The 21,764-nt window shown below is 33.6% G+C and overlaps 1 protein-coding gene across 1 annotated transcript in view; it reads left to right on the top strand.

The window, feature by feature from the left end:
- The window catches only part of USP34 (ubiquitin specific peptidase 34), a 143,194-nt gene that overhangs the window by 29,520 nt on the left and 91,910 nt on the right, over nt 1-21,764 (top strand). The window contains exons 7-13 of the mRNA XM_008570133.1: nt 1,946-2,100; nt 3,167-3,280; nt 4,794-4,893; nt 5,032-5,191; nt 8,312-8,438; nt 8,535-8,682; nt 21,445-21,545. Of these exons, the coding sequence (XP_008568355.1) occupies nt 1,946-2,100; nt 3,167-3,280; nt 4,794-4,893; nt 5,032-5,191; nt 8,312-8,438; nt 8,535-8,682; nt 21,445-21,545 (905 nt within the window). The remainder of the gene's footprint in view (nt 1-1,945; nt 2,101-3,166; nt 3,281-4,793; nt 4,894-5,031; nt 5,192-8,311; nt 8,439-8,534; nt 8,683-21,444; nt 21,546-21,764) is intronic.

Below are 21,764 nucleotides of genomic sequence, written 5' to 3'. Positions count from 1 at the left end.
TTTACTGACCGGTAACGGGATCGCAACCCTCGGTGTCGCGCCCGTATCGGGGACCGGCAACAGTATCCCAACCCTCGGTGTTGCACCCGCACCGCGCTCAGCCAGTGAGCGGAAACTGGTCTCCACATGGGATCCGAACCCTCGGCGGGAGCGCTGCCGCGCTCCCAATCGGTGCACTCTCCAGTGCGCCACTGGGCCGGCCCAAACCATCTGTTTTTGATGGGAAACTTCTGTTTCATGTTATTAGGTCATTTATTGTATTCATTATGACTGATAGCATACAAGAAATAAATAATATAAAATATAATAAAACTGATCTTTTACAGAGGAAGTCAAACCAAAACAAATATGTTCAGCATAAATAATTTCACATGTCATTAAGTTTCTTGTTTTATTTTACACAGTGTGGACTCTGGGTTTGCAATAGCTATTGTCCAGATAGTTTCAAATTGAAAACTTCACTTCTCCCACGTGGTTATACTTCTGTTATTGGTGCAGTTCCTATCATCTATTTGTTTACTCCAAAGTTATATGTAATTACATCTAATACTCATTTTCGGTTTACTAATAACTATAGTCTTTTAAAAATTTAGAGCAGTAAGAAAAGCTTATACATTGCCTATTGAATGTGGATTGGTGATTCAGCCAGTGATGAATACATTTCTATTTTATTATATAGTTCAGTGGATGCTGTGTAGTTAGTATCTGTTATTGCATGGTAACTGGGATATATATACACACACACACACACAGACACACGTTTTTTTGTTTGTTTTAGAACTCATCTATTTTCATTTATTTTGCTCTTCTTAATTACTTAATGTGTTTAAGTTTTAATATATATTGAAGGTTGTTTCTAGTTTATTTATGTTAACTCCTAGGGGCACAAGTTTTTCTTAGAATAAATAATCATTAACTTTTTTTGTGAGAAACTGATAGGGTATTATTTTCAAGATAAAACAACTTATACTGATTATAGTTACAGAATTTTGCTATCACTGCTGCTAGGTGAATATTTTCTGAACATTTGCTACTAGGTGAATATTTTCTGAAGCATTTTTCCTTATTCTGGAATCTGATCTACTTTTCCAATAAAGAGAGAGGTTTCTTGTGATTCTGCTATATCTTCATGTCTCTTGTCATCTGGGGGACCATCCCAAGCTTTGGAACCCATTATGATATACTTTAGAAATGCCTGTGGTGCTTTTGTTCTGTTTGGATTGTCTCATTTATTCACATTTAGACCTGTGATTGCCTATAATGCTTTCTCTAATTCCAAATAGTTCCTTCATCTGTCTTTCTTCTGCCACACCTGGAAGTCCTTTAATACTTGGGTCAAAGTACCATAAAGGTTTCACCTCATTAATCTAGCTCCCCAGCTGATTGTATTCTCTAATGTATTACTGTTTGTCTGTTTTAGGCAGTTTCTTTTGCTTCGTTTATCATAAGAATTCCTTTTTGTATAGTTTACAAAAGTATTCTTATTTATTGTTTTTCTCCTATGTACAAAGAAAGAGCTTTGAACATGGTGTCTATTTGTAATCCTCAAACCTTAGAACTGTTTCCTCAATTTTGGGGATTATCTTCCTCAGTCATTTTTTCTGTAATACAATGATATGTTCATATTTTAGGGAGAATGATTTTCAATACCAAATGGGTCTTCTAGAATGCTTTATAAGTTGTGTGTTTATAAGATGCTATAAGATATCGCCTTATATTTCTGGTTGTATTGGTGCTTCTACTACACTGATTTAGGACCAAAATGTTATATGAACCATTATTCAAAATTTTCCAAACAGGAAGGCATAAGGAATTGTTACTGAGATAGTAAATTCTTTGTATGAATAGATAAATTACCTATGTGCCTATCTATAGACACACCTAAGAGAAGATGTTTAATCATTTTTTTGCATAGTAAAATATAAAATTTATGATTTTTATCTAGGGCTAAGTTTAGAACAAGTCGACATTTTATGGCATTGTTTAGTAGAAGATTCTGAGTGTTACGATGATGCACTCCATTGGTTTTTAAATCAAGTTCGAAGCAAAGATCAACATGCTATGGGAATGGAAACTTACAAACATCTTTTCCTGGAGAAGGTAAGTTTATTTCCTGACAGTTTCATTATATTATCTTTCCATATTTCCTTTTCTCACTTGAAATATGAACTCTGTAGTGTTCTTTTTTTTTTTTTTGTCATAGTGTTTTTAAAAGCAGATAAATGTACTGGTTTTCAGCAGTCTTTATATAATTTTTTGCCACTCAGATTTTGCTGTAATTTTGTCCTTTACGGTGTTTATATCTAAATGAATACTTAGTTTATATTTACAAAAATGTCCTATTTCTTAGCTAACATATTTAAACGAGTGAAAATTAGAATAACTCTTCAGGGTAGCACTAATTAAAAATGTGAGGGGGTTTTGGTGTTTGTTTTTTAAAATCAGTAATAGCACTGTAGTCCAATTTTTAGAGATAGTGCTCGCACCCACAAGTGTGAGACCTATATTCTGTGACTCTTCTTTATATAAATGGCTGTGGTTTCAGTCAGTCTTCCAGGCACAGATAAGCCAGTTTTCAGATTTGCACATCCCTGGGAAGTTATTTTAGGAAACATGGTCAGGATAGTGAAGATGTTCTATTTTTTTATTCTTCTTTACCAGATGTCACAGTTCGTTCAAGCGGTAATTTTCCTAAATGAACTAGTTTTATTTGAATTTTGAAAGTCGATGAAAATAAAACAGTAGACTTTTTTTTTTAATGCTTATTTTTTGAGATTATGAAGGCTATAAACTCTCACATTATCTTTGTGGTGGAATTAAGTATATATGAATGAGTTTTAGTACATATAAACTAAATCACTTACTAGATCTGAGGCAAAGCTACAAGGTGAACTTCAGGTATTTTAAATTTCACACCCTGACTTTAATACCACCTGTACTTGTAACTACACATCTCATAAATGTGTATGGTGTAGATATACAATTGATAAAATGTTCTTATTCACTTCCTCTGATTTAGGTCTATGTTTATTTCAAAAATTGAAACATGTATCAGACAGGTTTCAATTATGAATTGAATAAAATTAAATTTGTTTACTTAAATTTAATTAAATACAATTGTTAACTTAATTTCACACTGAACTAGCTTGAAAATTTTTTCCCCAAGATGCCCCAGCTAAAACCTGAAACGATTAGCATGACTGGCTTAAACCTGTTTCAACATCTCTGTAACTTGGCTCGATTGGCTACCAGTGCCTATGACGGTGGTTCAAACTCTGAGGTATGCATTTAGAGTTGTTTTATTAGGTCAACTTGTGGAATTTTCCTTTTATTCCTGAGATTAGATTGCCAAATTATCTTTCTTCAAGGCTTGAATTTAGTAAGAAATAGTTTTATTCTTAGATTTTAAGAGCATTTTTATCTTTTGTTTTTAGAAAGTTTTTTTAAAGAAAATTTGGTGATTTTTTTTTTTTCCTGTTAACAAAGACAACTTCGTTTGTGCTTAATGAAAGCCTATTGTACATTCCTTAATTTATAGAGAAGAGGCCATCTGAGTGTTCTTTTAATCCCCTGGAAGTATTTTATGTCAAATAGAAAGTTGATTTGTCTCAAGTCTCACTTTTATGCTCTTAGTCAATTTAAATTCTTCTTAATAATTTCTCTTCTGGAATAGAATCCACGTAAATCATCTCTGACCATGAGGCAAGATGATCAGTTCATTAAGTGAATACTCACATAAATTGCTGGTTTTATCTTTGGCTTAGAGTTATGTTTGCCTACTTTAGTGGTTGCTAGGTATTGTTGAATTCATTATTTTTGCACTGTCCTAACACAGACTGTTATTTGAAAGTCTTCCTCATGGGACATTTTAGTTGGTTAATAGTAGCTTTGATTTTATGTAGTATCCATTCCTATTTTTCATAGTTTTCTTCAGGAGTTGGTGTTGTGGTAACAAGAGAAAGGTAGAGTGAACTGATGTTACGCATTATGGTAAAGAATAATTTCACTGTATCTAGAATGCTTTCCTCGTATCTCCCAATCTTCTTTTCTTGTTTGAATAGGGTTGGGTTTTTTGTCTTAATTTTTTTGGTCCTAACTCTTCAGTATCACCGTGATAAGTTTCAGTTTGGTGATTTTAGACAAGCAGACATGAGATAATACTGCTTTTTAATATTCAGCAGTATGAGATAATACTGCTTTTTTTAAAATAGATGATGTTAACCCTAAAGCTGTTCAGTCACCATTGCAGAGATATCTTTCTTCACTCTGCACAACTATTAGGAACTTTGACTTACCACTTATTCTACATTTTTAGTGAGAGCATTCTTTTTGTCATCATTATAAATTTGAGAACTTGGGTTAGCATATCTTTTTAGTTTTCTGGGAACACATAAAAGCAGTGGCTTTATCAGTGTAAATTAGATGGAAGCATTGACACATTTTGCTAATTATTACGTGTCTGCTGATTTTATTCCTTTGTAGTATGTTTTGGGGACTTGAGGTTTTCTTACTATGTAGCTGTAACTTTTGAGTTAAACATATATATTGTTAGCTACTTTATCAATAAGTTCTTTTTTAGAACCAGTACAGTTATATTTCGTTAACTAAGGAAATTTTCAAGGTTTTTATCATTTTTTATTATTATTCAATAACTCTAAATAATAGGAATTGTCTTTTTAGTATTATATACGATGTTAAAACTCTTTGTAAAATTTTTAAGTTTTATACTTCAATATTTTGATCAGTTACATCTTGACAGTAAAACTTAGAGATGTCGTATTTTTCTTCCTTAGCTCTGTGGTATGGACCAATTTTGGGGCATTGCTTTAAGAGCACAGTCTGTTGATGTCAGTCGAGCTGCTATCCAGTACATTAACTCCTATTATATTAATGGTGAGTGATTTGAAATATTGTCCTATAGGTTATTTCTTATGTGAGTGTATTTTGTTAAACTATAGTTCATTTTATTTTTTTTATGTAGCTAAACAAGAATATATAATTAGTAAATATCTCTAAACATCTGGCTTTCAGGTAAAACAGGTTTGGAGAAGGAGCAAGAATTTATTAGTAAGTGCATGGAGAGTCTTATGATAGCTTCTAGCAGTCTTGAACAGGAATCACACTCGAGTCTCATGGTTATAGAAAGAGGACTCCTTATGTTGAAGACACATCTGGAAGCATTTAGGAGAAGGTAATTTTTAAAATATCACAACATTAGAGAGAATTTCAGTCTTTTGATTGCTGACATGTCTAAAATTAAACTAAAGTTTTTGTTGGGGACAGGTAGAAAGCATAATTTACCAAAAGTATGAAGGGTCAGTAATGGAAGTAATTTTTATTCAGAATATGTACTATATTGCTATGGCAATATAGGTTCCTGATAAATACTGCAGAGCTTTAAAAATCATTATACTCTGAGCAGATATGCATGAATAAGAATTTCTAGACAGAATTCCATCTCTAAGAAAGAATTAACTATGGTTGAAAAGGCAGAACACCATTGCCAAAAGTGTTTCACTAAAACTCTCACCAAAGAACATCAGATAATCTCTCATAGTTGAATCAAGTTGAGTCATTTGTTTCATTTGCTGTTTTTTTTCTTCCTGGACTAGGAGACAGTATTTTAATTTTGAATTTCCATTTACCATGGAAACATGACCAAAAAATTCTATTAATGAATATCTGTATAATTAATTTAGACATACCCTGTGTAATACAGAAATAAAGCACATTAACATTTATGAATATATCGACTGAAATGAAAGGTGAGTAGATAGTTTTAATTAAGAAATACTGTTCATTAAAAATCATTAACTGTGAACAAATATAAAAGTACTAAGAACTGTGTTGAAAAATTGTTAAAATTAATAACTTCTTTTAACTTCATATCTTAGTTTGATATTGAAAAGTCATGCAGATTGATATTATTGATGTTTTATTTAAAATATCAGGAAATATTGAATAATAAAGCTGTTCTACACATTCCTTGTTAATAACATGGTTTGATGATTTGAAACATTTGGACACTGCAAAATTCTTTATTTTGATATGATTGCAATTTATGAAAATCCTACTGAAATAATTCCTTGTTTTTAAAGAATGCATAAGGGAACTTTTGAGTTTCTTGCACAGAAACTTCATTCTGCCTCATGACTTCTACCACTTAAAAAGAAAATAAGCAGATGTGCTGATGTCTTATTCAAATTTATAAAAATCAATACATGTTCATTATAAAATTCAGATATATACTAAAATATAGAAAATGAACATCTGTAAGTGCTGTCTTCCCATTGGAGGTAGTTAATGATACAATACCTATTCTATCAAAATTTTTTATATGCTGTAGGGTCTACAAACAAAAAACCAAAAAGGGCCTGTTGGTTCAAACCCTTCATCCTTGTATAGTGTTACCAGTGTTTTTAAAATAAGTACTTTAAAAAGTTTAAAAATGTACATTAGTTTCAAGAGTTTAATAGTGGTTTTTGTAACTTTAATGAATTTAAGTCCCAAAATCCCCTCTCAGATGTACAATCTTTGTTCTAATTGACTCATGAAAAAATTTATTGTGTTCTTGAACAAATCTTTGTATTTGTTTGTTTTACACTAAAAGTTAATGTCAAATAATTTACGTAAATATTCACTTTGTGAGTGACTAGTATAGAAACTATGAAATAGATGAAATTGAATATTCAAAAAATTAAGAGGTGGTTTAAAAAATTATCTGAGTATTTTCATGCAAATTTTTGTACAGTATCATCGTACAGTATCAAATGCTTAGTGTGTTTAGAGCTACTGTTAATTTAAGATTATTGTGTTTCTTTGTAGTCCTTATATTAAAAGGGTAAATATGAGGGTACTTCAAAAAGTTCATAGAAAAATAGAATTAAAAGATAATAAGAATCTTTCCATGAACTTTTTGAAGACCTCCTGCCCCCCTTTTTAAAGGGTTTTCTTTTTTAAAAGAGGTAAGTTACAATCTTAAGTAGTGGTTCTCAACCAGTAGTGATTTTGTTTTCTTAGAGATAGTAGGGAATATCTGGAGATGTTTTTGTTTATCGCAGGTTGGGTGTAGGTTTACCACTGGCACGTGATGTGTAGAGACCAGTGTGCTGCTGAACATCCTGTAGTGGATAAGATAGCCTCCTCTCTTCCCACATACCCCTGCCCCCGCCTCTGATAACAACACATTATCGGGCTTAAAATGTCAATGGAGCAGAAGATGAGAATCTCCTGTCTTGAAATATGCAACAGAAAACGTTTTAAGGTTACTCTTTTGCTCATAGAATCTGGACATTGGATCACTTCTAGGAAATAAGACTTATCTGTTCATTCGCTTTCTATCCTTCTCTTCTATAATTTCTGATTAGTTGTAGACATTGCTCTTTTTTTTTCCTTAGCTAAATTCAGGTACCCTGGATCCTATCTTCAACAACTGAAGTTAGTGAGTGTCATGCTAAATGTCTGTTTCCTTTGAAATATGCATCTTTGTAATTCATTTTATAATTTTAGCACTAATGAAATTGACTCTCAAATTCTGTTAGGCTAGTTAACATATATTTACTAGAATATTTCTATCTCTGAAAAATATTTCTTTTTTCTTTCTTTTAAATGTAGAAATGATAGCTTGCTAATTTCATTTACCAGATTAGTTTTTTTTTTTTTTTTTAAATTCTTCCTGCCTCTCCTTTTCCCATCCCCTCCGTTTTAAAAACTGTTCTTACTGGGATATCTTTTCCCCAGTAATTTTTCTTAGAGACTATTTTGTTAGGAACTCTTAGCTATATTTATGCCTTTACGTTTGATTTAATATGATGGATTTGAACTTAAATTTAGTAATGTAGATCAAATTGGAATATGGACAGCCCCCAACTTACAGTGGTTCGACTTAAGGTTTTTTGACTTTTACAGTGGTATGAAAACAATATGCATTCAGTACAAATAAGTATTATACACTCTTGTGATCTTGGACAGTGGCAGCTGTGTACCCATGAGCTATCATGTGGCTGAACAACCGTTAACTGTACAGTGTAGTGTGTTGCTAGATGATTTTGCCTAAGTGTAGGCTAATTTAAGGCAGGCTGTGCTAAACTATGATGTTTAGTAAGTTATGTGTATTAAATGCATTTTTGACTTATGATATTTTCAATTTATGATGGGTTTATCAGGATGTAACCCCATTGTAAGTCAAGAAGCATCTGTATGCTAGAACCTGTTGTGGACATTTCCAGTTTCTAAAACGTTAAAAACTTCTGTGACATTAAAATGGTTTAAAATGATATCTTTCCTCTCTGTGGTTTTTGTCGTCTTTTAGGTTTGCATATCATCTGAGACAGTGGCAAATTGAAGGCACTGGCATAAGTAGTCATTTGAAAGCGCTGAGTGACAAACAGTCTCTGCCACTAAGGGTTGTATGCCAGCCAGCTGGACTTCCTGACAAGGTAGTTATATAGTTTTAAGTTCCAAATTGATAACATTTCCCAGTTCAAATATCTGTTCTTTGTATATTTTTAAATTGGTTGCATCTCATGTTTCAGATGACTATTGAAATGTATCCTAGTGACCAGGTAGCAGATCTTAGGGCTGAAGTAACTCATTGGTATGAAAATTTACAGAAAGAACAAATAAATCAACAAGCTCAGCTTCAGGAGTTTGGTCAAAGCAGCAGAAAGGGAGAGTTTCCTGGTAAGTGCAACAGTTCAAAAAAATTTTTTTTTAAAGATTATATTGTATAGCAATTATCTTAGTCCATTTTTTGCTGCTATAACAGAATTCCACAGGCTGGGTAATTTATAAAGAACAGACATTTATTTCTTATAGCTCTGGAGGCTGAAAAGTCCGAGATCAAGGTGCTGTCATCTGGTGAGGGGGTGCTCTCTGCTTTCAGGATGTTGCCTTGAATGTTGTGTCCTCATTTGGCAGAAGGTGGGAGGACAAAAAGGGATGAACTCCCTCTGTCAAATCCTTTTATAATGGCATTAATCCATTTATGAGGGCAAAGGCCTCATGACCTTAACACCTCCCAAAAGACCCCACCTCTCAACACTTTTGTATTGGAGATTAAATTTCAGCATGAATTTTTGGCAGGGACAAGAACATTCAAACCATAGCAGCAATTTTGAACTCTTACTTTGAAGGTCCACAAACCATTTTCATGGCCGTCCCCACAGTCTTTTTCCCGTGGTACCATTGATATGTAGGTAAGAAGTTGCTAACAGTTGCTTTAGATGTTATTTGCAAACATTATTTGTTTCTCAGAAAATTCTGTTTAGACTTTTGATGTAACCATTAAAAAACTTTTTGGAGTTTATTTGATAAGCAATCAAGGAATTACTGATAAATTTAAATTTCCATATAGTACTTATTATCCAGTTTTACCCAATAAACTTTTTGCCATTTTGAAATATTTTATTTTCAATTTTTCCGAGTATATGAAAAAAAAAAATGCTTTCCAGTCCCACCTGTTCATCTCTCCTTTCCTCAAAAAAAGTATTGTATTAGGAAATTTTTCATGTGAACCTAAAGTATACATTTGATTCCACCATTACTGTTACCAGTAGTGGACTTTTAGTGTCTTTCCATAACACATAAAATGTGAGCTAATCATAGAAATGACCATGAAAGAAACATCACAAAAACTGTTACTTTTTTGCGTAGAATGTAAGGGTTTGAAATAAAAGCAGGCTGAGTATATATTTAGAAAAAATATGTTAAAGTTCTAAAAGATGCTTCTTAGGAACTTTTTAACCTGCCTCTGTGCAGAGTGGTAATTCCTAGGCATCGTTAGTAAGGAGCCAAAGACTTGGCTGCAGCATGCTTACGAGGAAATTATATATACTTCTAAAATATCAAATCTTGAAATTTTTTCTTGAATAATTAATTATTTTGGGTACAAAATAATGTGGAAAAGTCTCCCTCATACCCCCATCTCTAAACCATTCATTTCCATTTTCCTGAGGCAAATATTGTTACTGCTTTCTTATCATTCATGAGATATCAAGATATAATGTAAGAATATTTCTATATATTTTTTTATTGAAACATTGTACATATCTGAGTGGTACAGCATTGAATATTGATACCTGTGTGCATTATGATGCTCAAATCAGGATAATAAGTATGTTCAACGTCACAGATAGAATAATTTTTTGGGCCCTTTACCAATTTTTCTAATGCCCCCTCCCCCTCTGCCCTTCCCACCTCTGGCTTCAATTCTATTCTCTCCTTTTGAAAATGCAACAAATTATTGTAATTGTATCTTTCTTTCTTTTTAAAAATGTATTTATTTTTTAATTTCACTTACAAGCAAGGACATGCGGTGTTTCTCTTTCTGGTCTTGGCTTATTTCACTTAACATAATTTTCTCTAAGTTTATCCATGTTGTTGTGAATGGCAGGATTTCATTCTTTTTTATGGCAGAAAAGCATTCCATTGTGTATATATACCACATTTTCCTTATCCAGTCATCCACTGATGGACATTTAGGTTGGTTCCTAAACTCTTGGTTATTGTAAATAGAGCTGTAGTAAACATGGGAGTGCAGATATCCCATTGACATGATGATTTCCATTCCTTTGGGTATATAGCCAGCAGTGGGATTGCTGGATCATGTGATAGTTCTATCTGTAGTTGTTTGATGAACTTCCATACTTTCATAAGTTCATGATGAACTTTTGTGTAGTTGTGTCATGAACTTCTCTCCATAATGGCCGCACTATTTACAGTCCCAGCAACAGTGTAGGAGGGTTCCCCTTTCTTTGCATCTTCACTAGCATTTGTTATTCTCTTTTTGATAATAGCCAGTCTGACGGGGGTGAAATGTTATCTCATTATGGTTTTGATTTGCATTTCTCTGATGCTTAGTGATGTTGAGCATTTTTTCATGTGTTTGTTGGCCATTTGTGTATTCTTTGAGAAATGCCTATTCAGCTCCTTTGCCCATTTTTTTGATTGAGTTGCTTGTTTTTGTATTGTTAAGTTGTTTGAGTTCTTTGTGTATTTTGGATATTAATCCCTTGTTGGATGCATAGTTTGCAAATATTTTCTCCCATTCTGCAGGTTTTTTTGTATATTTTGGATATTAATTCTGTGTTGGATATGTAGTTTGCAAGTATTTTCTCCCATTTCCGTAGGTTTTTTGCTGTTAATTGTTTCTTTTGCTGTGCAGAAGCTTTTTAGTTTAATATAATCCCATTCGTTGTTTTTTCTTTTGTTGCCTGGGCTTTTGGCGTCTTATTCATAAAGGGTTTGCTGAGTCCTACTTCCTGAAGTGTTTCTCCTATGTTTTCTTTTAGGAGTTTTATAGTTTTAGCTCCTATATTTAAGTCTTTAATCCATTTTGAATTGATTTTAGTATATAGTGAGAGGTATGGTTCTAGTTTAATTCTTCTTCATACATATGTCCAGTTTTTCCAGCATCATTTATTGAAGAGGCTTTCTTTTCCTCATTGTATGTTCTTGTTGCCCTTGTCAAAGATCAGCTGGCTGTAAGTATGTGGGTTGATTTCTGGGTTGTGTATTCTGTTCCATTGGTCTGAGTGTCTGTTCCTATGCCAATATCATGCTGTTCTGGTTCCTGTAGCTTTAAAGTATAATTTGAAGTCAGATAGTGTAATGCCTGCAGCTTTATTTTTTGTTCAGGATTGCTTTGGCTTTTCAGGGTCTTTTGTTGTTGCATATGAATATTAGGATTTTTTTTCTCTTCTTGTGAAGAAAGTCATTGGTATTTTGATGAGGATCCAATTGAATCTGTGGATGGCTTTGAGTAATATGGACATTTTCACGATGTTAATTCTTCCAATCCAAGAGCATGGAATATCTTTCCATCTGTTTTGTGTCCTCTTTAATTTCTTGCATCCTTGGGATGAATCCCACTTGATCATGGTATATAATTTTTTTGATGTATTGATGTATTCTGTTTGCTGATATTTTGTTGAAGATTTTTGCATCTATATTGATCAGAGATATTGGTCTATAGTTTTCTTTTTTTGATGTATCTCTGTCTGGTTTTGGTGTCAGAGTGAGGCAGGCCTCATAGAATGAGTTTGGCAGAGTGGCCTATGTTTCCATTTTTTGGAATAGTTTGAAGAGAATTTGTATTAATTCCTCTTTAAAGGTTTGGTAGAATTCAGCAGTAAAGCCATCTGGTCCTGGGCTTCTTTTGTTGGGGACTGCTTATTACTGCCTCAGTCTCAGTGATTGTTATTGGTCTGTTCAGGTTTTCTGTGTCTTCTTGCTTGAGTCTTGGTAGTTTGTCCAGAAATTTATCCATTTCCTCCAGGTTTTCAAATTTGTTGGCATATTGTTGTTTGTAATAATCTCAAATGATTTTGGTATTTTTATGGTATCAGTCGTAATGTCTCCTTTTTCAATTTTGATTTTTGTTGTTTGGGTCTTCTCTCTTTCTTTAGTTAGCATAGCTAATGGTTTGTCTATTTTGTTTATCTTCTCAAAAAGCCAACTTTTTGTTTCATTGATGTTTTGTATCTTTTTTGGGGGGGGTCTATAGTTTAGTTTAGTTCTGCTCTGATCTTAGTTATTTCTTTCTGTCACCTATCTTGGCGTTGGTTTGTTCTTGTTTTTCTAGTTCTTTGAGGTGTAATGTTAGGTTGTTTATTTGAAATCTTTCTATTCTTTTGACATAAGCATTTATTGCAGTAAACTTCCTTCTCAGTACTGCATTTGCAGTATCCCACAGGTTTTAGTATGATGTGTCTTTATTTTCATTAGTTTCAAGAAATTTTTGATTTCCTGTTTGATTTCTTCTTGGACCCACAGGCAGTTCAGAAACACGTTGTTTTACTTCCATGTATTTGTATAGTTTTAAGAGTTCTGCTTATTATCAATTTCTATTTTTAATCCATTGTGGTCTGAAAAAATACTTGAAATGATTTCAGTTTTTCAAAATTTGCTGGGACTTGATTTGTGACCTAACATGTGGTCTACCATAGAGAATGTTCCATGTGCTGATGAGAAGAATGTATATTCTGTAGTTGTTGGATGAAATGTTCTGTAGATATCTGCCAGGTCCAGTTGGTCTAAAGTGTAGTTTAAATCCTGTGTTTTTCTCTTGATTTGTTGCCTAGATGTGTCCAGTGCTGAGAGAGGGTGTGTTCAGGTCCCCAACTATTATCCTTTTGGGGTTTTCTCTTTTTTTTAGGTTTAACAGTATTTGTTTTACATATCAGGCTTCTCTGGTGTTGGGTGCATATATATTTATGGTTATTACGTCTTCTTGCTGGATAGATTGTTTTATCATTATATAATGGTTTCCTGGTCTCTTTTTATGGTTTTTGATTTGAAGTCTGTTTTATCTAATATGAGAATAGCTACTCCTACTCACTATTGATTTTCATTTGTGTGGTATATCTTTTTCCATCCCTTCAGTATTAGTCTGTGTGTGTCTTGACAGGTGAGGTGAGTCTCTTGAAGACAGCATATAAGTTGGTCTAGCTTTTTAATCCAATCAGTGTGTGTCTTTTGAGTGGGGAGTTTATTCCATTTACATTTATTGAAAGGTATTGTCTTACTCTCGGCATTTTATTGATTTTCGTTTGGATGTTTTAAATATCTTCTGTTCCTTTATTTCCCTTTTATTGTTTGTCTTCTGTGTTGGTTTTTTGAGGTGGTTAGATATAGTTTGTTTCTCTTTCTTGTTTGCATTTTTGTTGTACTAGTGGATTTTGTTCTTCCTCTTATATTCAAGGTAGTGATTGTTTTTTGGATTCCAGATGCAGGACTCCCTTGAGGATTTTTTATAGGGCTGGTCATGTGGTGGTGAACTCCCTGCTCTATGCGGTCTGGTACTTGAGAGTTATTATATTCATTTGGTGGTGTCATATTTTCTTGTTTTTTCATATTTCTACTATCTCTATGTTGATGTCTTGTCATCTGGTAGAGAAGCTGCTTTGAAGAGAGAGACTTCCTCCAGTAGATGTGTTTTGTATTGACCATTGGGGGGTGTTTAGTGTTGGTTCCACAGATATGGTAGTGTAGTTTCTGTGTGGTTATTTGAGCCATATTCAGTGTTGGAGTTGTGTGTGAGCACCTCTGTGGCCTAGTCACTTGGACACTTAGTGATTCCTTGGTGAGGTTGGTAAAACTCTTTTGGTTTGTCCAGGATGTGGGCAAGCTCTAGAGTTCTTGGGAGAAGTGCCTGGGTGTCTTGTTGCTCTTTGGCTGGGATGGGTGGCCCTTGGCAGGCCTGTTGGCACCCTGGGTTGGTTTTCTCTTTCCTCTTTCCTATAGGCAGACGCTCTTCCTGGGACCTTGCTTCTCCCAGTTGGTGGATGAGTTGATGGTGATTGGGAATTTTCTGTCTTACTCTATTTGGGTATCCTGTGTTTCCGTACTTCACGGGGTGGTTCAATGTGCATCTCTCACTGGATCAAGGCAATTCTGGCTGCACGTGTGCCTCCCATCCCCATGTGTGCCACAGGGTATGGCAGCATAATTCCCCCTGTGGGTTGGGCCACTGGGATGCAGGTCTGTGCTTGCTCACCTCTTTCCCTGGGCTCCACTGGTGACTCTCCTTCTGTCATTGCTGATGAGTGTCAGTGGGCCACCTGTAAGGCAGCAGTTGTTGCTGGTGTAGCAGCGAGCCACCCTTGCAGTGGCAGTTGCTGTGGCAGTGGCTGTAGAGGACTACCCATGTAGCAACAATGACTGTGGCAGCTGGGCACACTGCTGCCATCAGTTGGGTGGACAGGGCTGCTTCCCACAGCTGGCGAGGTCGCTGTGTTTACTGGTGCTGTCAGTCAGGCAGACCCATATTTTTTTTAACAAGTACAAATGGTACCGTTTTTATTTATACTTTTCTAGTTTTTCCTTGTAGTGCTGAACACAGTATCTTGGAAAACATTTTATATTATTACATATGGAACATTACTTCATTTTTTTTTGAGACCTACATAGTCTATTCAATGGCGGTACCATGACTTATTTGACATGTTCTCTGTTAATGGGCATTTAGGTTGTTTCTATTCTTTTGCAATAACAAACAGTGCTATAAGGAATATCCTTGTATATATGCTGTTTACTGTAAGTTTGGTAAGTACCTAGTTATGGAATTTCTGGTCAAATGTTACCTGCTTTTGTTACATTGAAATGTATTGTATATAAAGAAGTATATGAAATAAATAATAATAAAATGAAGACTCATGTACCTACCTGCTAGTTTAAGAACTAGAACTTTAGGAGAAGCTAGTGTCTCTCCCTGATACCATCATTTTCACTTCCCCCCTTAACACTGTCTTGATTTTTGGATTTATTATTCTTTATAGTTTTACGTCCAATGTATGGATAGGTTGAGTATCCCTTATCCAAAATGCTTGGGACCAGAAAGAAGTGTTTTAGATTTCAGATTTTTTTCATTTTTCAAGTATTTGCCTTATACTTACCAGTTCAGCATCCCTAACCTGAAAATATGAAATTCTCCACTGGACATTTCCTTTAAGCATCATGTTGGTGCTCAAAAAGTTTTGGAGTTTGGAGCGTTTGGGATTTTGGGTTTTCTGATCAGGGACACTTAACTTCTATTCCTAAACTATTTAGTTTTGTGAAAGAGTTTACAAAGGACAGACCTCTAGTGGATTAAGGAAAGGGGGAGTACAGTCACTATTAGATAAATGATTGCAGAAGAGGACTAGCTGTAAACCTTCCTTATAGTTTTACATCCTCATCTGAGGATGTCAGTGGGAAAGTACTCAAGTATAGTCAGCCCTCTCTGTCCATGGGTTTTGTATCCATGGATGCAACCAACCACAGATCAAAAATAATTTTTTTTAAAAAAATTGCATCTGTACTGAACATATACAGACTTTTTTCCTTGAATTATTTTCTATACAGTACAGTTTAAAAATTATTTACATACTATTTACATTTCGTTAGGTATTATAAGTAATCTAGAGATGATTCACAGTATATGGGAGAGGAGTATATGCATAGGTTACATTTAAATACTACACCGTTGTACATCAGGGACTTGAGCATCTTTGGATATTGGTATCTGTAGGAGATCTTGGTACCAGTCCCCCACAGATACTACTTAAGGGACAAAGTCTCAGCACAGACAAGATGTACTGTAATTTCAATAAAATGCTGGAATATCCATCAGAAAAATGGTCACAAGGTTTCTTTATTTTCTTTTTCTAAGCTCTTCATGATATACCTTAACTCTCAGGAGTAGATCTAAGTGGAATCTAAAGTAGAAAAGATAGCATGATGACTGCAGGGGTCTTGGTCATGATATAACTCTCAGTAATGCATTTCTCTAAAGTCACACTGATCTTACTGATTATCCTCAAAGTCTGGTGCACAGCAGTGATTGTGGGATATCCGTTATCATCCTCCTAGTGATTCTCATTGCCTCTTTCCTGTTTTAGATAACCTGTTTCCAGTATCCATACCTTTTTTTATTGGTTTATATCTGGGGTTTTTGTTGTTGTTGTTGTTTCCCTGGAATACAATGCAGTGTCCTGGAGCTTCTTGAGAGAAGGTTGATGGGATCAAGTTTTTGATTTCTTCAACTATTGAAAATATGTCTCATATATTTTCATACCTAAATGGCGATTTGGCTGGTTATAGAATTCTAGGTTGGAAAGTTGTTTCAGAGTTTTAGAGGTATTGTTGTTGTACCTCTTGCTTCCATTTTGCTTTTAGGAGGTCTGAACCCATTCAGATCTGATATTTTTTACATGTTGTATTTTTTCTTTTATAGAACTTCTTATAGATCTTCTCTTTATCCTTAGTGTTCTGAAATTTGACAGTGCTGGGCCTTAATATGGGGTCTGTTTTCAAGGACAATGAACGGGTACTTCAGTATTTACATATTTAGTGGGTCCTTTTAGTTTGGCAACTTGTATCTGTCAGTTTGGAGAAATATTCTTGAATTGGTTCATAGATTTCCTGTCTTCTATTTTATCATTATTCTCTTTCTAGAACATCTCTGTTATCTAGATGTTTCATTTCTTGGAATATTCCTAATGATCTTTTCTCTCCTGTGTTTCATTTTTTTGAGTATTAACTTCCTAAGAGATATTCTCAACTTTATTTTGCAATTTTTCTTTTGAGTTTTTCATTTCTCTTGTCATGCTTTTAATATCTGAAAAAAAAATTCTTTTTTGTTCTCTGAATAAATATGCCTATTTTCTTAGTTGAAATATCTTTTTGAGGATATTAGTATTTTGTTCTTAATTGTTGAATCTTGCTTTTTAAAAATGAGTCTGATGGTGTCTGCCTTTTAGTTAAAGCGTTTAGAGCATTTATATTTAATGTAACCATTTAATTTTTTTTTTGTTCGTTTCTGCCAACTTTTTCTTTCCCTTTCTTACCACGTGTTTACTACTTTGGGCACTCTTCATTCCTGTCTGTAGATCTAAGTTTCTGTTTGGTTTCATTATTTTTCTTTCTTAGGAACTTCTCTTGAAACTTTGTACTGCAGGTCTTCTGGTGATGGATTTTCTCAGGTTTTTGTTTGTCTGAAAAAAATGTTTATTAAAAGATGTTTGCCTTCATTTTTGAAGGATATTTTCACTGGACATAGAATTCTAGATCATGAATTCCCTGAACCTCTCCCCTCACCAAGACGTTACAAATGTTGTTCTGTTATCATTTGCCTAGAATCTGGTGTTTTCCTTATCTTTCATCCTTTGTATCCAGTGTGTCTTTTTTTTACTGTGGTTGGTTATAAAGATTTTTCTTTAACGTTGATTTTCAGCAGTTCATTATGGATGTGCCTGTTGTACATTTCTTTGTGTTTACGCGCCGTGGGTTTTGTTCATCTTCTTGGATCTGTGAGTTTACTACTTTTATAAAATTTGATAAAGTTTAGAAATTATATATTCAGATATCTTTTTCTTTGCCTTCTCTCTATTTCTGAGCCTATAATTAACTATTTCTAGACTGTTAATGTCTCACAGACTACTGAGGCACTGTTTTTTCTTTTCTTTTTTTTTTGTCAGGAGGTGGGCAGTTTCAGGTGTTGTTCTTATTCCTGTGTCAAATCAGTATGAAACATTTTAGATTATGAGCTTGCTTCTGGTTTGGGATTTATATTTTTGGGGGCTTGGTAATCACCACAAGTTCATTTGCTTTCCATCTTGCAAACTTTCTTGGTATGGTTTTCTTTTCCTGTTACAAAATTTTGAAAATTTATTTTATTAGAGTTTCAGAGGGTAAAATTTAGATATATGTTGTTCAGTATACCATCACAACCCAAGAGTTTTTCAGATTTCGGTTTTTTTTAAGACATTGATTGCATTAAGATTTTAGTTTTTTTAAAGGTAGGAATTCTTTCTAGAACTCTTAAAAAATAAGGAATTCTTAAGAAAGTTCTTCTCGAAAGCAGTAAAAGAAAGTGGCTTATTTTATTGTAAAAGTCAGTGAAATCATTACAATCAACATTAACACATTGTCATCCTTCATTCAGGCTTCTATAACAAAATACCATAAACTTCGGTAGCTTGTAAACAACAGAAATTTAGTTCTTACAATTCTGGAGGCTAACAAGTCCAAGATCAAGGTACCCAGCAGATTCACTGTCAAGTGAGGACCTCCTTTCTCATAGATGGTACCTTCACTGTGTCCTCAATTTGGTAGAAGGGGCAAGCACGCTTCCTCAGGCCTCTTTTTTAAGGACATCATTAATCCCATTTATGAGAGCAGAGCCCTCATGACCTAATAACCTCCCACAGGTCCCATCTCCAGATACCATCACCTTGGTGATTAGGATTCAGTATGAATTTTGGGACTACACAGTTATTCAATGCTATATATATATATAGCACATGTTTACACACACAAACTGTAGGCCTATCTCACATTAGATAGAGCCCACAATTCTAAATAAACTACTAGCCATCTCAGTTCTCTTTTGGAACTAAGTATACTTGCTCAGTTAATATATGTTATAAAGTAGGAAGTAAATCATCTTTATATTATTTTAGCAACCCATCATGACTAAGGTTGTTTTATCTTAATATTGAAAAGATCAATAATCATATTGTATTTGATTATCTCAGAATAGACATTTAATAAAAAATCAACCAGTGTATTAAAAGTTTAATATTGAGTTTCTGTGCATCCAGTAGCCAAAGTTTTTCATAATAAACAATGTGCTTTATAAGCATTTATTTTTCTCCTGTTTTGTATTATACAAAATGATTTGAATAAAATATATGAAGTATAGCAGTTGGAAGCACAATTATAATTAGTAGGTGATATGGTGATGATGATGAAGAGGAAACTAAAGAAATCAAGTGCTTAATAGTAATTAAAAATGTTAAGGAAATGTTAATGTGAGGAGGTCTTTTGATATATATGAGATTAAAACTTTTTGTTATGTATAAATGAACAGCTGACTAAATGGAAAAACTTAACACTTTTCTGTAGTGAATACTGTCAAGTAAATTTAATTTTTAATATGTTCTATATAGTATCCCAATGTATAGATTAAAACTTTTTGTTATGTATAAATGAACAGCTGACTAAATGGAAAAACTTAACACTTTCCTGTAGTGAATACTGTCAAGTAAATTTATTTTTTAATATGTTCTATATAGTATCCCAATGTAATTTTTGTTTAAAATGTGATGAAATTACTCTGAAGTTATCTGTATGAATGAACTAAGCAATATAATAAGTTCTGATAAGAAAACCCACAAGGAAGAGTAGAGAGAAGCATTTCTATAATGGCTATTAAACATTTTAAAATTATAATAATATGATTTTGGTGAAGGAATTGTTTGGTAAATAACACAGAATGGATAACTGAGAAGCAGTCATATATGACTTGTTCAGTTTGTGGGAAGAAAGAGAAACCCTATTTCTCTCCAATATTTAGGATGTTTGAAATGTCATATCTACATTACCAAAATAAACATAAGGAAAATTCAGAAGAAAATAGCATCGAATATTTATCAAACTATTGGGAGGGCTAAGATTTCTAGGCTTAGAAATATTAAGAAGGTAAATAATCATAGATTTAGCTACACAACAGTTAGCAATTTAGCTACAAAACAATGGTACTTTAGGAAAATTGTCACAATGAATCTAACTAGGGGAAAACCAGTTTCTTTCTCTGTGTTTGAAAAAAAATTTTTTTAATTGAATTTTCTTATTTGTTTGAAGGGAGAAAGTAATTTTAAAATGTTATGTGTCATTGTGGAAAGCAGTAGCCCTGCCTCAGTCATTATTCTTGAAATATTTAGTGCCCATCCAAAGGAGTTTTTCTACATTGAATTAATAAAATTTAACAATATTTTAAAAGTTTAATTAGATTAAGCAAAACCACAAAATGTCTGATAAATAATTTTCCCACTTTAAGTATATCCTTTCAAAACTAATGGATAATACAATAATTAATTTGGATTGGCTGGTTAGCTCAAGTGGTTAGAGCATAGCCTTGTAACACCAGGGTCAAGGGTTTAGATCCCTGTACCAGCCAACCAGCAAAAACAACAAAATTAATTAGTTAATTAGTTAATTAATTAGAATGTCTACTATGTTCTAGTACCTGGAATATATCTGTGAACAAAATAAAATCTCTGCCCTCGTGGAATGAGGAATTCTTTTTTGCTTGTTTGTTTTTTGCTTTTTTGAGGAGAGAGATAAATATATAATGCTAGGTGCTAATAAGTGCTTTAAAGAAAGATAAAGCAGAGTAAAGTGTTAACAGTGAAATGAGGTTCTTTACATTGAGTTCTTAGGAGGAAGTTCCTATTTGATGAGAGACTTGAAGGAAGTGAGGGAAAAAGCTGTATGAATTCCTGGGGAGGAACATTTAATTCCTGAGATGGGAACATCCTTGGTATTTTCTAGAAAAGGCAAGTAGGCCAAGTGGCTGAAGCATATAGTGTGAGGTGAGAAATGAAGTCGAAGGTGTAAGCAGCAAAAAGGACTTCATGCATTCTAGAAATAAATTGTCTCGGTCTTTTGAGTTTATTGAATTTACCACAGACTTGGAAAGTTGTAGGTACTTATTTATTTTTCCCCATGTCAGATTTTTGTTTGTTCTCCAGTCTATTCTGTTTGTTTTGTTTTGGTGAATAATAATAGGGGAGAGAGAACTCAGTCATTACAAATACGTGCTAGTTTCTTGTGCAACTAAAGCATTGAAGAATCTGATTCCTCTGTATGTATTGCTGGGGGAAATGTAGTAGATTCACAGAAAGCTCCTGTAATGCTTTTCCTATTTTTAAACAAGTAGGAATCGATCTAGTTAGGCTGGTGGTAAAAGAAAACTTTCTTGTAATCTTTACTGCTTTAGGCTAAGCTCAGACAACAGAAAATATGTAGGAAGCATGCTTAGTACAGTCTCCACTTCTGTCTAGAATTATATTTAAGCTTAACAGGTAGTGGACTTAATTGCTAGAATTATTTATTCTAGTCAGCAAATAAGTAAACTCTTATTTTTAAAAAAGTTCACTTCCATTTTCTGCTGTTTTTAAGGAGGCCTCATGGGACCTGTCAGGATGATTTCATCTGGACATGAGTTAACAACGGATTATGATGAAAAAGCACTTCATGAGCTTGGTTTTAAGGATATGCAGGTATATATATATATATATATATATATATAAGATGTGGTTTGGTTTGAGTTTTAATTATCTGTTGACTGTAATAGTAAGTAGTTGAACAGTCAGAGGTCTCGTTTAAAAACCTTTCTTATTGCTTTTGTTATATTAAAATTGTGAGTGAAGTTATTTTATACTTCAGATTTATTGTTTTATTAAACTGAAAACTTGACATATATAATTTTTTTTCCCATT

The sequence above is a fragment of the Galeopterus variegatus genome, unplaced genomic scaffold (assembly GCF_000696425.1).
Source record: "Galeopterus variegatus unplaced genomic scaffold, G_variegatus-3.0.2 Scaffold574, whole genome shotgun sequence".
Taxonomy (NCBI): domain Eukaryota; kingdom Metazoa; phylum Chordata; class Mammalia; order Dermoptera; family Cynocephalidae; genus Galeopterus; species Galeopterus variegatus.
The sequence above is the reverse complement of the archived record's forward strand: the minus strand, read 5'-3'. Positions and strand labels throughout refer to the sequence as shown.